This window comes from Microtus ochrogaster, unplaced genomic scaffold (genome assembly GCF_000317375.1).
Source record: "Microtus ochrogaster isolate Prairie Vole_2 unplaced genomic scaffold, MicOch1.0 UNK8, whole genome shotgun sequence".
In the NCBI taxonomy this organism is placed as follows: domain Eukaryota; kingdom Metazoa; phylum Chordata; class Mammalia; order Rodentia; family Cricetidae; genus Microtus; species Microtus ochrogaster.
The window spans coordinates 10,332,609-10,349,678 of NW_004949106.1; the positions used below are offsets into that span (position 1 = coordinate 10,332,609).

The 17,070-nt window shown below is 43.8% G+C and overlaps 2 protein-coding genes across 6 annotated transcripts in view; one reads left to right on the forward strand and one right to left on the reverse strand.

The window, feature by feature from the left end:
* Positions 1-11,473, reverse strand: part of Bivm (basic, immunoglobulin-like variable motif containing) — a 21,635-nt gene extending 10,162 nt beyond the window's left edge. The window contains exons 1-6 of one of the 4 annotated variants that reach the window (XM_026788890.1): positions 11,315-11,473; positions 5,197-5,791; positions 2,026-2,152; positions 1,063-1,158; positions 339-443; positions 27-121 (exon numbers count right to left, since the gene is read on the reverse strand). In XM_026788890.1, coding sequence (XP_026644691.1) covers positions 27-121; positions 339-443; positions 1,063-1,158; positions 2,026-2,152; positions 5,197-5,668 — 895 coding nt within the window. In that variant the 5' untranslated portion in view covers positions 5,669-5,791; positions 11,315-11,473. Of the gene's footprint in view, positions 1-26; positions 122-338; positions 444-1,062; positions 1,159-2,025; positions 2,153-5,196; positions 5,792-10,287; positions 10,578-10,785; positions 10,858-11,314 lie in introns of those variants that run through there. The other 3 variants (XM_026788889.1, XM_026788892.1, XM_005366395.3) reach the window with 3 other exon arrangements.
* Kdelc1 (KDEL motif containing 1) overlaps positions 11,246-17,070 on the forward strand; it is a 13,891-nt gene continuing 8,066 nt past the window's right edge. The window contains exons 1-5 of one of the 2 annotated variants that reach the window (XM_026788888.1): positions 11,246-11,327; positions 11,715-12,159; positions 13,223-13,428; positions 16,103-16,308; positions 16,485-16,562. In XM_026788888.1, the coding sequence (XP_026644689.1) occupies positions 11,978-12,159; positions 13,223-13,428; positions 16,103-16,308; positions 16,485-16,562 (672 nt within the window). In that variant the 5' untranslated portion in view covers positions 11,246-11,327; positions 11,715-11,977. Of the gene's footprint in view, positions 11,328-11,545; positions 12,160-13,222; positions 13,429-16,102; positions 16,309-16,484; positions 16,563-17,070 lie in introns of those variants that run through there. The other variant, XM_005366398.2, reaches the window with a different exon arrangement.

Here is a 17,070-nt window from a genome sequence, read left to right on the forward strand (position 1 = left end):
GTGTAGGTGTGTTCATTTTCACCTACCAGTTTCTCCGGCTGTTTTGTTCTTCCCGTGGGGCTTATACAGAACATAAGAACACCCTTTCACATGGAAATGGTCATTAATTTGTCTAAACCATCTGAAAATAAGAAGAATCACTCATAGCAATAGTTTCATAACAAGGAAGGGCCACTGTTCTAATTGTACAGAAACCCAAGCACAGCCCACACATGGCATCTCTAAGGGAGCCTGGGACCCCGCATCAACGCCTATCTTTTACTGTCCACACACACTACAGCATTATCACTTCACAGAAGTAGAAACAAGGTGTTGTCCCTACAGGGGCAGCTCCGTACCTCATGAGTGTCGTGTTTCCAGTGAAAGGACCAAACCTAATATCTTCAAATGGGGGTTGGAAGCCCAAAATATGTAACGCATCTTCTTGGGTAATAGGTGGGAGACTACAAGAGAAATATTTCCTTTCATTCACAGTCCAGTCATCCACAAATACAATCTGTGCAAACAGTCTTAGGGATACTTTTCATTTTTATTTGGTTGAAAAGAATACATGCAAATATTTTAGCCTGAAAGGCTTATAGCAATATGCACGTTTTTTCTCTCAGCTTGTGAAAAATCTACTCTTAGAGTCTTCCATTATAAAAAAAAAAAAATGCCTTCACATTACTTTTTTTAAAAAAAAGATTTATTCATTAGATATCCATTGTTCTTCAGGCCAGAAGAGGGCACCAGATCTCATTACTGATGGTTGTGAGCCACCATGTGGTTGCTGGGAATTGAACTCAGGACTTTTGGGGGAGCAGGCAGTTCTCTTAACCACTAAGCCATCTCTCCAGCTCCCCCCCCCTTTTTTTTTTTGCTTCTTGAAACAGGGTCTCTATGTAGCCCTGGCTGTTCTGTAACTCACTATGTAGACCAGCCTGAGCTCAGTCTCACAGAGATCCGCCTGTCTCTGACTGACTCCCAAGTCCTGGAATTGAGGGCATGTGCCACCACACCCGGTTTCCTTCTAACTACTTTCAGATCTGGAGTTTGGTGATAGCAATAGCCTGGCATACTTACTTCCCAGCTCCCATTGTGCTGTAGAGGAAATTCCAACAAGAAATCAGGGAGGAGATACCACAGGAAGTCTTGTATTGTGGCCGGCTTATGCAGTACCTGAGAAATCAAACAGCTTCTTGACTTGAATGAACGGGAAAGATGCAGAACAGAAGTATACGTCTTTATATGTGTGTGTGTGTGTGTGTGTGTGTGTGTGTGTGTGTGTGTGTGTGTGTGTAATATATACTCAAATGTCTATGTAAATGCCCAGTTGAGTGGGTTCAAGATTGTTTGTAACTTCTGAAATACTAGGAAAAGAAAGCAAATCACTGTCCCATGATGTGAAGAGGTTCAGAGATTCTTCTACTTAGATCAAAGAACACCCTTTTATCACCCACCATGTCTACATGAACTCTTGGGCAGGAAGCCCTAGAGCAGAACCTGTCACAGGATTTAAAAGAGAAACACAAAATCCCCCAGAGAGAGACAGAGACAAAAGGAGAAAGATAGAGATTATAAATTGAGACTAATAAGCCATGACAAGCAAGCGCGTTCAACTTTTAGAACATTCTAGAAAATGTTAAGCTAGTCTGGAAGCTATATGCAAAAGAAATATTGCTAATTTTATCAGGTGTGGCAGTACTTACTTTAAGCTAAAAAGCCATTTTCAGAAATACATACTTATGTAATCTGACAACGAAAAACAACCAGGCAAACAACTACATAGAAATTTAAGTATCATCCAAAGCAGCCTACCATCAGGAGGATACACAAAATGAGACGGATGGCCAGGAAAGTGGAGGGAACACTGGCCCAGCTCAGTCAGTCTACTTCCAAAATCTGAGATAAACCTAAAGTATTTAGACAATCTTAGAACTAAAGGAGACCATAATAAATACAATTTTATTAACTTATACCCAGCAAAATTAATGTTGCATTATATGTTTTTAAGACCAGAAAGTAAAAACTAGCATGGCCACATACCATCGTCTGAGGTCTAAGACTTTCCGCTGTTTCACGTCTTCAAGAGGAGAGTGCTGGGGACACTCCCTCTGATGCCTCCCTTTCTTATCTGAAGTTTTTTTCTTGGAAATTTGTTTCTTTGCATTGCCTGCAGGACAAAAGGATAAAGCAGGAGAATGTTCAGATGAGGAAAACCACCACACCAGAAGGCACAACAGAATTAGAGAGGCACTGCTAAGCACTCTGAAAACGGTATTTGCAAACATCTCGAAGTACTGCCCGTGCCTTCTAGAATAGCGCTCTTCCCTAGAAAGAAAGCAAGAAGAGAATTAAAAATAATTTGAACCGCCAGAAACGGCACTGGCTATGAAGAACGTATCCAAGACCAAAGCTAGTCTCTTGGAGCTGGTAAAATAACCAGGCCAAAATTCTTAAGCCACATCTACAACTTAAAGTTAGCAACAGGAAAGAATTAAACTAGATGGCTTTCCTGAAAATGAATCCTTTCTGTAAGACAAGTAAACCCACATAAACATAATTCTATTAAGGCATTGGATCTGGCGTGATGACATTCTGTCCAATAATAGCTTCAGGCCCCAGGGACCTCAAAATGAATTCAGAGTGAAGCGTACGTTAGTTACATTATTAAAACGAAGCGCTGCACTAGGAACCAGAGTGCAAAACACAGCGTCCTCTATGTGGGCCCCCCCCACACACAGACACACACATACACACAATCTTCCCAAAGACATGTAATGACTGCTTACTGGGGATGAAGAGATACGGAACATGGACAAGAGAGGCAAAAATGAGAGGGAGAGTTTACCTTGTTTAATTTTGATATTTATTTATTTATTTATTTCTGAAACATGTTGATATTTTATCTGCTCAAAATAGGGTACATATTAAAATACTAATAATACCCAAGGCTAATTTTATTAAAATAATAACTTTCCTTTCAGCTATACTCAGATACAGTAATATCTTTCTGATATCTATTTTAAATGAAATAATCAAATCTCATATGAAAATTAAGGCTAAGATTTTATTTTTGTGGTATCAAACACAGATTATGTAGACTATACCAAATGCTTACAGAACCATAACCATGTAGCTCCTATAACCAGCTGGGACTCAGGAAATTTTCCTCCACACGGGACATCTGTAAAGTATTATGCACTGAACACTCTACAATCCAGACACAAGTTCCCCGCCTGTTTAATTATTCCGTCTGTGTCTTCGCAGACACAGCATACACAAAACGTGTTTTGGAGCTTAGCAGCCACTTGCAGACGTGAACTAAATCTCCTTGGGCCATTATTGGTAAAAAAAAATGTTTTCTGAGGACAGAAAACAGAAAAGTGACTCTCGCTGGGACCCCCTCCTTTGCCTCTGGATGACTTAATCCCCTGGGTAATTGTTACCAGGCACTCCAAGTTGTGAGACTAATGACACACCAAGATTGCGACCTCAGTGAGCGGAGACTGCCCTGTCACTCCGTCATCCTTCCCTTACTGGGTTCTGCGAGTCCGTCCCTCAGCTGCTTTTGGTGTGGGAGTGTTGCTGTGATTCCCCCAGGGGTGAATGAGCACACGCATTGCGGCAAGAGATCTCCATACCGCCAAGGAGATGTGGTTCTACAGCCAACGTTTTACTGAACTTGCGGGAAGAAAACAATGTCAAGGAAGAAGCGAGAGCATAGCATACAGAATGACCTTTGTCCACTGCTCTGTACCCTGTCTGTTCTTCCCAACCCTCACCAGAAAACACTCATTGAGCCCTCTCCTGCTAGACACATTCACGGAGAAAAGTATGAGGAGAGAAAAGAAATTAAAGCCCAGAGCAGTATGTAGTGGCATGCACCTGTAATCCCCGTACTCAAAAATACTGAAGCACGAAGATTAAGAATTATAGGCCAGAGGGCTGGAAAGCTGGTTCAGCAGTTAAGAGCAATGGCTGCTCTTGCAGAAGACCTGGGTTCACTCTCACGTGGCGGTTAACAGCCATCGACAACTCCAGTTCCTGGATCCGTCAAGCTCTTCTGGCCTCTGAGAGCATTAGACATCATGCCGACAAACACCTACACATACCGAGTAAAAATAAAATAAATAACCTTAAATGAAAAGAATTACAGGCCAGGCTGGAGTACAGAGCCAGAACTCTGTCTCCAGAGAACAGAGAAGGGAGGGGAAAGCAAAGGAAGGAACATCAGCCACTGTTTTTCCTTAAGGAAGCACAAGACAAGAGTTCTGGGCAATTACCACCAAAAGAGGTGGGCAGGAACCTGAAAACAGGAAAGTTACCAAAGAGAGAGGCCCAAATTCTGTGTATAAATGTGGCCCAAAGCTTGTTCTAGGACCTGGACCACTCATGCACAGAGTAGACCCCAAGCAAGACAGTCAGGACTAATGGCCCAACCCAAGAACAGAACTGTCTTTAAAAGACAGAGCTTGCAGTTTCAATTCAGTCAGAGAGGGAGAGAGAAAGGTAGAGAGACAGAAAGACATAGAGACAGAGAGAGAGACAGACAGACAGACAGACAGACAGAGACAGACAAACAGGTAGGCAGTCAGAGATACACATAAAGAAAGGGGTAGAAGGGAAGGAAATGGGAAAGAGAAGAGAGACTGCTTGCTTGCTTGCTTGCTTGCTTGCTTGCTTGCTTGCTTGCTTGCTTGCTTGCATTCACACTTGTGAGAAATAAAATAGACTTAAAAATATAGCAGCTACAAAAAAATCAACTTTGATCAAAACAGATGTTCTTTTTACATCCAAAAAATTTTAAAACAAAAATGTCTTGATATCTCCTACATTAGGAAATATGCCCATGCCCTGCAAAACTACAAAATCACAGCAATCAAAATAATCAAAGTAGCCGTCATTAGCCTTTTCTAAGCAACCGTATAATTATCTTTAATGCTTATATTTTATTCTTTTTTTCTTTTCAAAGCTCCCAAAATGCACACATAAGGTCAGAAGATCACATGGATAGTATGTTCAGGGAATAACTAAGACCAGGGTTACTTTAAAGAAAAAAAAAAACAAAAAACAAAACAAAGAAATTGCAATGACATACATGATGGTAGCGATGTTCCTTGTTCAGAAACAGAAAATATGTCACGGCAAGATTTAGCAATACTTGGCATGGTTTTCTGGTTGTTTTCACTTGTGAAGGTCACTGTACCCTCTTACCTGATTTGTGTTTCAAATCTGTGGTTACCCCATCAAATTCCGATTTATCAATTTCCCACGCGAGAGGTAGCTTGCCCAGGCTGGTGGATAAGTTTTCCAAGCTATTTTCTTCGTTATAGATTATGTCTGATGTACCAGGTGGGACACCAATGTATCTTGGACTGTTTTCAGCAGAAAGCGAGGTATTATTATCAGTGAGGCAACGGGCTGGGTTGGGAGTTTTGTAGATGGAGGTTGCCTGGTTGAGGAAGGCATAATCGGAACAGATGGCATAGATTTTTTCCCGAGTATGAGTCACTGGACAGCTTGAAGGATAATGACCATCTCCTCTGGGGCCCACGGGTGCTCCTGAGGCACTTGTGCAAAAAGACTGTACAGCACCTTGTAGCTCCTCTTCTGGGGACTTGTTCTCGGCTTTGGGCTCACCATGTCCAGAATCAGTGGCTCTTCCAGCTTCTGCAACGTGAGGCATCGAAGGCAATGGCAGACGTCTCTGTTCCTAGGAATAAGCCGCAACCCTCTCTCTCTTTTGAAAATCAACTTTGGCAAATTCTCATCGCATTCTATGGAAGCTTGAGATTTGACGAACGGAATCCTAAGAAAAGACAAAGGAGAAAGACTGATTGTCTATCCAGCAGGCCTGATGAATGGCAATAAACTATAATGAGTATGTTTCATACATCTGCAGTCAATGCATGTTGATTTTATGACCATACATCCTGAGTTATGATGACCAACTATCTACCTTATATTAACACTTATCTTAGGGGATGGGGAATACAGCTGAGTTGGCTAAGTGCTTGCTATGCAAATATGAGGACCTGAGCTGGATTTCAAGCATCCACACTAAAAAAAGAAAAAGCTGGGTGTGCCATAAAGCCAGCTCTGCATAAGAAGAGGCAGGAGCATCCCTAGGGCTAGCTGGCTAACACTCTAGCTAAATCAGTGAGGTTCTGGTACAGTGAGAGACCCTGTTTTAGAAAAATAAGATTGAGTAATGTGGAACACACCCAATGTTGACCTTTGACCTCCACACACATGTACACACACGCATGTGTACCTGCACACATACACACACACAAAAATGAAATTAAAACAAAATACAAGAATAAAATACAAATAATCAAGTTAAAAAGGGGAAAGTCAGTGGGTCGTGGTTGTGCACGCCTTTAATCCCAGGACTCAGGAGGCAGAGGCAGGTGGATCTCTGTGAGCTCGAGGCCAGCCTGGTCTACAAGAGCTAGTTCCAGGACAGGAACCAAAGCTAGAGAGGAAGCCTGTCCCAAACCCCCACCCCCAAAAAAGGGAGGGAGGTCATGTCTTTGTAAAGGCATTATAGAGATGAACAATGAGTTCATGGAAAGAATCTCATTATCTCTAGTTGCTATGGAAACACAAATCAAAGCCACAATGGTTTTATCCACTCATACCCACCAAAATGGCTGTAATAAAAGGACACAGGCAACAGTGAATGTTGGGGAGTGTGTGCAAAATCAGGTCCTTCGTGTTAGAGATATAAAATGGTCTGGTGGACTTACCAAACAGTTTTTCATACTTTTAAACACTGACTATGTATGTAGTCTGGAATTTGCCTTCTAGACATATAGAGGAACCTTAGGCCACACCCCCAAGGAGCAGCATTCCTCATAATGGCAAAAAGTGAAAGAAACCCAAAGCCTCGTATCTGACTAATGGATGGAGGTGCCATGTCCATTCATGAGACACTACTACGCATTAGGAACTCCTGATCCTGATACAAGATGAATGGAGTTTGGAAACTTTTTAATATAAAAAAACCAGTCACAAAGGAACTGATCCCTGAAGAGTCCAATTTTACACAAAAAAATCCAGAAGCGGCTAGTCGACAAAGCAGAGTACACCTTAGCAGTTGCCTTGGGATGAAGGAGGGTTCAGCATGATGAGCCTTTTCTTTGAAATAATGAAAATATTCCATAACTAACACAGTAAAACATAGTAACAGTACAACTTGGGGAGTATTCTAAAATGCCACTGAAGTGTCCATTGTAATAGTGAATTCATGGCATGTGAATTAAGTCTAAACAATACCACCTAAAGTAGTACACTGGTCAGATGATTTAAAAAAATGTATATAGAGATAACACATACACAATGATAATGGTCATAGTCGGCAAAGAAAACATAATTTAAAGTTACTGTCACTAACTTCTGATGATTCTCTCAGAAAACTGGGCTTCACGTCTAACCTGATTCCTCTGAGGAAGAAAATAGTCAAGTTCAAATAGTCACTGAGGGCTTTCAGAGAAGCTGCGAGGCCTTACAAAGGAACACGTCCCTCCTGAGGCATAGCATCACCGTAAATAAATCAAAGGCAGGTGCCAGACGGAGCAAGACAAGCCTTTCCAGGCTCCAGAGACCAAGCAGAGGATGAAAGATTAAACCCACCCATTGGGGTCACTTTGACTTTTTTTTTTTAAATGAAAGTCACAGATTATGATTTCCTTAATAGCCATCACACAAATATTAAATGGTACAACCTGGCTGACGAAGAAACGGATATGATGATGAACAGAGGATCCTCCAGCATCTCCCAGATGAACGAGCTAAAGGCCACGTACACCATCCACGGATTTAAGGAAATACACCCCTAGGAAAGAGACTCCATCTGTGCCAAGCAAGCTTCCCCCTTTATAAGACACGCCTTTGCCTTACAGCCTCAGGTAGGCTTCTTCCTCACCTGCAGCTAAGAGTGGCTCTCAGGATAGAGGTACAACACCGTCAAAGGGGGGACCTGCAGTGGTTTCCCTTCGAAGAGAAAGTCTTAGTGTGTCTACAGATGGTGTCTTAACTTTCTCCTTTTTCCTCAGTCGGTGCTGTGATGGTGACAGTGGAGAAAGACGCGTGAGGTCTGCAGACCACACAAGTCTTCTCTGAGGACCGGATTTCTACAATTCTTGCTTTCCTACTTCCTATCTGTGATCCTCAGGGCCGTCTTTCAAAGATGCGTGGCAGAGGGGCACAAGTGTGTCTGTGGTTGGGTGAGGAAGACTAACAGACAACAGACGGTCAGCTGGGGTAGTGGACAAAGGTTCCTGAGTCAGGGCATCACACGCACCCCAGGCTCTGCCCGACACAGATCACAACCTGACACTTAACTCTATCTTGTCATCACTAGCTTCCTCAACTTGAATAAAATGTTGACTATGGGACCAGCAACACATGTCACAGTTTGCTGGGTTTATGTTTATTTGGAACATACGGAAAGAAAAAAGAATTGTGAGCAAAACTGAATTAGTAGCCCATTTCTGTAACCCCAGGTCTCAAGAGGCAGATCAAGTTGAGTCTAGACTAAAATGCACCGTTAGTTCCAAGTCAGACAGCCGTCCATACTGGGCAAGACCTCAGCTCCAATAACCAAGGCTAAATAAATCAAATGGGCAAGGGAAGATATGGCTGACCTTCCTTGAAGATGAAGGTGACTATGAGTACAGCACTTGATCAATAAAACATGTCGCCATCTGGTTTTGGTTTGTTTGCTTTAAGCAATGGCCCACCGGACAAGGGCACTCTCTTTGGTCTCATTTTATCTTTAAAAAAGGCATAAAGTACTGTCACCTACCTGAAGATATATTTTACAGAAACTGTCCCTGAAAATGACAGGTATCAATATTTCCTCATTTGAGCCACTGTTTTTATTTATTTCTGAAAATATGTACATTTATAGTTTTGATGGCACAAGTAAAAAATATATTGCAGAAAAAAGATGAAGTATCAGAAGATAGTTCACGGAAAATGAAAACAAATGACCCAGAACCCACGCCATGCCTGATCCACATCTATGCCCCTCTGCAGTTGAACTCAGAAGGGCTTCTGCCATGGCATCCTCAGGACTTCCCTAAGAGTCTGCTTTCTTAAAACGAAGAAGGCACAATTACCAGAAACCAAACCATTACAGACGTAGATTATTCTAGTAAGTGGCTAAAACCGAGGTGTGAAGGGCTGACTGATTGCCCACCACTTGGCCTGCAGCTGTCTGGGACTTGTATCCCCTTCCATCTCTGTGTATGAATCCCTGCCACCCGCCCTTTGAGCTGTCTGACCCCTGCATAGAACGCAGACAGTAAAGCCTGCTACGCATAGGTGCTCACAGAACTTCCCCGCCTACCTCTCGGAGCAAAAGGCTAACTCCTTGATCAATCTGAACTCTATCTCTTTAGAGCCACCTCACCCCCTATCTCCTCCTCTGTCCTTCCACAGTACTTTTCGGTTCTCCGAATGCTGTCTTCCAGCCCCCCAATCCCCCCTTACTAATTCACTCCCATCCATCTTTTAAAGGTATACTCAAATATCACTTTCTAGAGAAGCTTTCATTAATGGTCTAAAGGGCCAGGTTCCCTGTCCATACTGTGGAACCTTTCTTTCCAGAATTATGTTTTTACTTTCGTGTGTGTGTGTGTGTGTGTGTGTGTGTGTGTGTGTACAAATGGCTGCCTCCTGAAAGACTTTCGTGTGTATGTATGTTTGTATACAAATGGCTACCTCCTTTAAGTCTGGTTGTCAGGACAATTGTATCCCTGGCCTAGCCTTTGGAGAAGCTAGGTTCAACAAATACTTTGTAGGTGCCTACATTGCACCAGGCATTATTGTAATCGTCCCCTACTCATTTTGATTAACATTTTAAGGCTTGGTAATGAGAACGACTGCAGGAATACAGCTCAGTTTCACAATTTACTCACAGTATCTCCCGAGTAGTATGGACCCCCACTAAAGAGATGACTTGTGAAAGTCATTGGAATGAACAGTTCTGCCAAATAAACATAGCTGGTTATGTGCTTTTCAAGTCATGTGCTTTTCGTGTCTAACGTGCCTAAACACCACGTTCAGTAGAGAACTAGGCATCTTATAAAATCTCAATAAAGCTTTCAACATCTGACAAATAGTATAATCAATATTCTGTATAGGAAACAACTGAGACGCAGAACAGAAAAGTGTTTTGCTAAGGATCGTTGAGAAACGCTAAGACACCAGCCTGGACCCCCTTCTCCATCAGCATTTTGAGCACAATTTCCTGTTCCCTAGCCTAGGCCATCAGACCATCTCCGGGCGGCCTACCTGCGGGTAACGGATTCCTGCAGCTCACGGTGCCCTCTTATAGAGCCCAGGCTCTGGGAAGCCGAGAGACCTCCCACCGTCCCCTCTTTGAGGCTCCGAGGCCACCTGAAGGTGACCGCGGTGCCGGTGCCGGCGGAGCAGACCCGGGAGCGCAATTGCAGCAGCGGGCCTCTGCAGGGTTCCCACTCCCCAGTCCACGGTAGCCAAGCCAGAGTCCGGTGTCCCCGGTTCCCCACCGGCCGAGGATTGCTAAAGCCTCCTGAGCTCCTCCGGGCCTGCTCCCTCACTCCCCGCCGGAAGACAAGGTTCGCCAGGAGGGGGAGCGCGAGCAGGCCCGTCGGGGGTGCCGCTTCCAACCTGAGGGGGACTGGAGGGGGCGGGTAGCAAGCCGGCTGTGACAACCCAGGAGCCGGGAGGGAAGGCCGCGATGGAGGAGCTGATATCACCAATAACAACAATAGCGGGAGAAAAAAAAAAAATCCCCACGCCTTAGCTCACCGAGCCACCGGGGGTCTGAGTTTTCCACGCCCCTTGCCCGGTGGAGTGAGGGACCCAGCCTGCGACTTCTTTGGCCCAGATGCGCGTGTGCATGGAAAGAGGATGGCCACTGCAAGCGGGGTGCCCGAGACCCGTTAGTGCAGCGTGGAAACCCGCTCCTGCCGAGTGTAAACAGGTACCCACGGATGCACCCCAAAGCCGAGCTTTGTTTCAGTGATTTCTAGCCCTTGAACCTCTCCCTCCTCAGAAATACAGCTCGGCCGAGATCCTTCCACGGAGGGGCGGCAACGAGGCAATGGCGGCGCTGCGGAGATGCGGAGCGCACCGCTGACCAGTCCCAGGGCCCGGCCCACCACTGGGGAATGCCTCTGTTGGATCGAGGAACTCCGGTGTTGGAAGGCAACAACAGATCTGTGTTGTCGCGCCTCCCACCCTAGGCCCGGAGTCTTTCGTCCCATTCCAACGCACAGGGACAGCGCCAGGACCTTGGAGCCGGGTGGTTGGATATCTTTCATCATTTAATAAATACCTGCCATTTGCAGGTGCGGTGGGTACGGTGGGCAAAATTTCTGTTGGGAAATCGTAGCTGAATCCAGGCGTGCCAGTCCCCTGTTGCGCAACTGTAGTATTTAAGGGTTCCCGGAAAGCGGCGAGCCGAAATTTTAAAAGGAGGTGGGAAAAACAGTAGGGGGGGGGGGACCCCTGGCAGGATTTCCGCTAGTCCTATGGTGGACTACATATCCCAGGGAGCCGAGGGCCGGAGACGCGTGTCCACTTTGACCCACTCATCCACTAGCAGAAGATCTTACTAAGCCGGGCCGCCGCGCAGGCCAATCCTTCGCCTCCCACCTTGGCTGGAACCTGCGACGGATTCGTCCCCAAAATGATGCTCTAGTGGCAGGGGGTAACACAAGTTTGTCATTGTCCAGAGAAAGAGGATTCTGCGGTTCTTACCCGGTTCAGCAGAACGAGTGGAGTTTTTCTCCTGGACATGCCAGCGCTTGGGGTGTGACATTCTCTGGCACAGTGGAGACCCGCGCTCCGACCCCGCACATCAAGCAACACTTCAGAGACCTGCTGCTTTTTTAGCTGCAGCTAGGACTGGCCACCGTGCCCCTACCTACCCAGGCTAGCTCCGTCCACTTAGCACGTTGGCGTTTATCCGTGGATCTTCTGACAGTCGGTCTTGTAAATGTTCAGCATTTCGCTGCTTTCCTGCCTTTTTCTGGGGACTGTGCCAGCACTTGCCCAGACCGGCGGAGAGAGGAGACTGAGCCCAGAGAAGAGCGAAATATGGGGTCCCGGGCTAAAAGCAGACGTGGTCCTTCCAGCCCGCTATTTCTACATTCGGGCAGTGGATACCTCAGGAGAACAGTAAGTGGAGAAATGGCTCCTCAACTATTTGAGATCGCAGTTTCAAATTACAAAGTTCTTGTTGCTCTTTGTTTTGGTTTTTGCCCCTCATTTTTATCTGCCTCAACTTTTCTCCAGACAGTTTAGATTCCAGAATATTTTAGTATTGTGTACATCTGGTTATAACAGGCTTTTCTTTCCAAATTATTTTTCTCTGTAACTTTGAAAATGATTCCGAAATATGTATTCAATAAAGTATAAAAATATTGCTATAATAACAGTTTTTTCCTTAGCTCTTTAGATGGGACTCGAGGCTAAACAAAACTCCTTTATTTTTTTAAGTGTTTTCCCACAAGCTGTTTTAAGAAAGATAGTACAACTGGGAAAACTAAATACTAAAAACTAAATACATCCCAAATACAGGAACTGTGTTGCTGATATGATAGACCAGTTATTTTGATTTTTCCCATAACTAAACATTTAGAGTACTAATATATTTATTAGACGTTCTTTAATGCTAGTATTTTATTTGTGTGAATGTGGGTTGGGGTATATAGCCACACATGAGGCCAGGAGCTGGAGAAAGCCAGAGAGGGCATGGATCTCTTGAGCTGGACCTGCCTGTAGTTGTGAGCCTTGGGACCTGCACTAAGTCCTTTTTTATATGACGCTAAGTGCTCTTAACCACTGAGTTATCTCTCCAGCACCAAGAATACTACTTTTTGTTTTTTGAGGCATTAAGAGCAGTTCTTCAAAATAAGGCTTCATCCTTGAAGTAACCATATAATGAAAGATAAATTACCAGACGTGATGAGCAGGCTGATATAAATAATTATTTTTTTATTTGTTTGCTAAATAGATTGATAGTCTTAATGTATCCCCTGGCAACTGTCTAGTTGAAGTATTTTCTGTTATTATTATCTTCATTTCTCACGTTTGATCCATCCTACTGGTTCTGGTACTAAAAGCCTAAGAGAGAAGCAAGCGACGGTATCTTAGGATGTGGCGGAATGCACACCCTTTATAACCTGAACAGAATAAGCAGCGTGTGTTTGCTCTTAAAATAGCTCTCTTCCCATCACAGGTTCACATCTTCGCCAGGTGAAAAGGTGTTCCAGGTTAAAATCTCAGCGCCTGATGAGCAATTTACGAGAGTTGGCGTCCAAGTTTTAGATCGAAAAGATGGGTCCTTCATAGTGAGATACAGAATGTATGCAAGCTACAGAAGTCTGAAGATAGAGGTTAAGCACCACGGTCAACATGTGGCCAAGTCTCCTTATGTTTTAAGAGGTATTTTGAAATGAAATTTTATGATAGGATCTGAACACAGAAATACATGTGCCATCAAGAAGAATTCCTTCAAAAAACTTAGCATACTTTTTTTCACTGAAAGAGAACACTAGCTGTTTCATTAATTGAAAGCTAAATTAGGAGGCCTGCCAAAAGAGAGACACTGAGTATAATTCACTGAAGACCAAGAAACATTCCTAGAGAAGTTACTCCCTAAAGACACATCAGTGAGCATAATCAAGTTTGAAGACTGGAAGGATGGCTCAGTGGTGGGGATCGCATGCTGCTCTTCCCAAGGAGCAGAGTTTGGGTCCCAGCAGCCATGTAGGTGGCTTACAGCCAACTGGAACTCTAGCTTCAGGGAAGAGGGTATCTGTCCAAAGGCACCTGCATCCATAGACACATAATTTGTAATAATAAGTGTTTTGCCATTAGAGAGGTTTTTAATGCATAATGTACAACAAGATTTTATAAATCTTTTGGAACACAGCTTATAAGAGATATAACATACCTTTATATATATAAATACCTTTCATATATACATATGAAAATTGATGTGTATATGAATATATGAAATTGAAACAAAGTCTCAGAAAACCATACTTACCATTGAAACCATTCTCTCTTCTAGGCTGTACTACTTCAGACTTTATTTATTTCATGTTCATGTATGTGCAAATCTTAGCTATAAAAAAGAATCACCAGGGCTGAAAAGATTGCCCAGTGGTTAAGAACAGATTGCTTTCGCAAAGTACCTGGGTTTGGTTCCCAGCCCACATAATGGCAGTTCATGCCTATAACTTCAGGACAGGGGTCTGATACCCTCTTTTCGCCTCCAAAGGCACTACAGGATATACATGCAAACAAAACACCTATACGTATAATAAAAATGGAAAATAATAAGTAAATAAAAAAATCAAGTTAGATACTTGTCATAGATAATTCTTGAAGGAAGGAAGGAAGGAAGGAAGGAAGGAAGGAAGGAAGGAAGGAAGGAAGGAAGGAAGGAAAAGTAACTGATAATCATCACTAAAATTGCCAGTGGCACCACCTTTGATACCAGGTCCCTGAGGAGCGCAGAGGCAAGTACCTCTGTGAGTTTGAGGCCAGTGAGGTGGCTTGAAGCAGAAAAAGGGACTGATCTTTGGTTTGGTTGTCATTGCGAGCCCACTGTGATAGAGAAATTCTCTGCTATTTTCTCTCATAAGACCAGAAGAGAACTTTCTCATTTTCCTTTTCAAGAAAGATGAAACCACAAGAAAATTGAAGATTCTTTTTTTTTTTAACTGTCTGAATTGTTCTCTTATATTCTAATGGGACTCCATGGTACAGTCCAATCTGCGAAGCATTAAAGTGTATATAAATTCCATTGTCACCGATTGAGTAGATCAGGATGGAATTTGAGGATTTCAGAAAGGAATAACACAGTGCAAGTGCAGATTTTATGTTACCATTTCTTTATACATTTAGTTTTATAAATATATAATTAATCACTGTGATAGTAATGAGACCATATGTTTATAGGATTATCCTCACCTCTTTATATTTCTTTTTCTCTGAAAAAAAAAAAAGAGGGGGTAGGAGTCCTTTGTTTACTTCCACTGTTACTAGCAATGGTTTGCCCCTTGAGAAAAGTACTGTAGACACCCTAAAAACTTATTTGTATACTAAACCAGTAAAATAGTAATTTATTTCAGTTTTATTCTTCAGAACACAGATTCCTCATTCTTTTGCTACTATTTGGTTATTATTAAAAAATATTTATATGTATGTGTGTCTATAGTGGGGGTATGTTGTTATCCCACAGACCAGAGAGGTATCGGATCCCCTAGGCCTGAAGTTAGAGGTGGTTGTGGTTTCTAGGAACCTCACATAGGTAGGTCCTCTGCCAGAGCAGCAAACACTCTTAAACTGCTAAGTCATTTTTTCCAGCCCCACAATTATTCTTAAGTGTAGGAATTACAGAGTAGGGAATTATATCTACATAGAGCATGAATTATTACCCATTGGCTTGATTTGCTCCTGTGCAAAGCAGGCCAGAGTAGAAAAATATAGGAAGGAGAGCTGTGAGAAGCTGATAGGAGAGAAGACAGACAGAAATTCATGGAGTATGTTGTTATGATAAAAGTAAAAAGTAAAATGCTGCAGGTCCCCTAGTTGGCAGGCAGTGAGCTGCAGGTCCCTAGAGCAACAGTCCCAGGCAGGGAGGGTGCAGTTCCCCAAGTGGCTACAGTGGGCCACAAAGGGCAGCAAGTCCCAGGCAGGGAGCTGCGTGGTAGGTGAGAGACCTCAATGGGGCAGCCAGTCCTACAAGGAGAGGCAGATGGATGGGCATGCCAAACCATGGCGCAGGTCCCCCTGGGAGGCAAGAGACAGACGGATAGGCATGCCATGCAGAGTGAGGGTGGATATTTATTTGGTGGGTTATAGAGGGGGAAAGGGGAACTCTGGAGAAGAGCAGAGGGGGTAAGGGGAAGGGAAAGACAGAAGCTGCCTCTACTCTAGAGAGACAGGAAAGGCTGCAAGCAGGAAGGAAGATCTGCCTGGCTCAGCGGATGGGGGCTTGGGCTGGGCTTGTCTCTTAAAGGGACAGGACAGATCATTTACATATGTGTTTACTATGATTCAGTTGCTGAATGAAATGTTCACCGCTGTGTTGTTTATGCATGAATAGGGCCAGTTTATCATGAGAACTGTGACTGCCCTTTGGAAGACAGCGCAGCCTGGCTCCGGGAGATGAACTGTCCAGAAAACATCACCCAGATTCAGAAAGATCTGGCACATTTCCCTACTGTTGATCCCGAAAAGATTGCAGCAGAAATCCCAAAACGATTCGGACAGAGGCAGAGCCTGTGTCACTATACGTTAAAGGACAATAAGGTACAGTATGCTCAAAGTGTGCTTGTTTTTCTGGACTCTGTATGTTTTGAGCATCTGATTACACGTGGCTACTTTGGTTAAACATCATCCTATGTGCAGCTTTTCACAAGTCTTTTCTTCAGCAACGTCTGCTGGGGCTTTTACACTCACTCAGTAAATGTCCAATTCCCTTCTAGGTTTATATCAAGACTCACGGTGAGCATGTCGGCTTTAGGATTTTCATGGATGCCATACTGCTCTCATTGACTAGGAAGGTTAGTAGGTCTTCTCTGCATTATGATAGACAATGTCAATCTATATTTTACAGTTTGATTTTTCAGACATCATTAACATCAATATTAGGGGTGTTCTATTCTGGTGCCTTCTATTCTGCTATCCTAAAGTTCTGGTTTGTTTTTTGTTTTATTTTTTTCTTGGAACATGTGTTAGTTATTAAGGGCTGCTACAGTAGCTTAAAACAGCAGAGGATAATTTCTGAGGCCACCAGTCTGACATCAAAGTGTTGAAGGGTCATTGCTCCTAAGACTCTGGCAGTCCTTCCCGCCTCTTCCTAGCTTCCGGTGATCCTCTATTCTTGGCCTTCCCTTCTCTGCCTCTTGTCACATGGCCTTCTGCCCTCAAGAATCTGAGTCTCCAGGCCAGCCTAGTCTAGAAGAGCTAGTTCCAGGACAGGAACCAAAAGCTACGGAGAGCCGGGCGGTGGTGGCGCACGCCTTTAATCCCAGCACTCGGGAGGCAGAGGCAGGCGGATCTCTGTGAGTT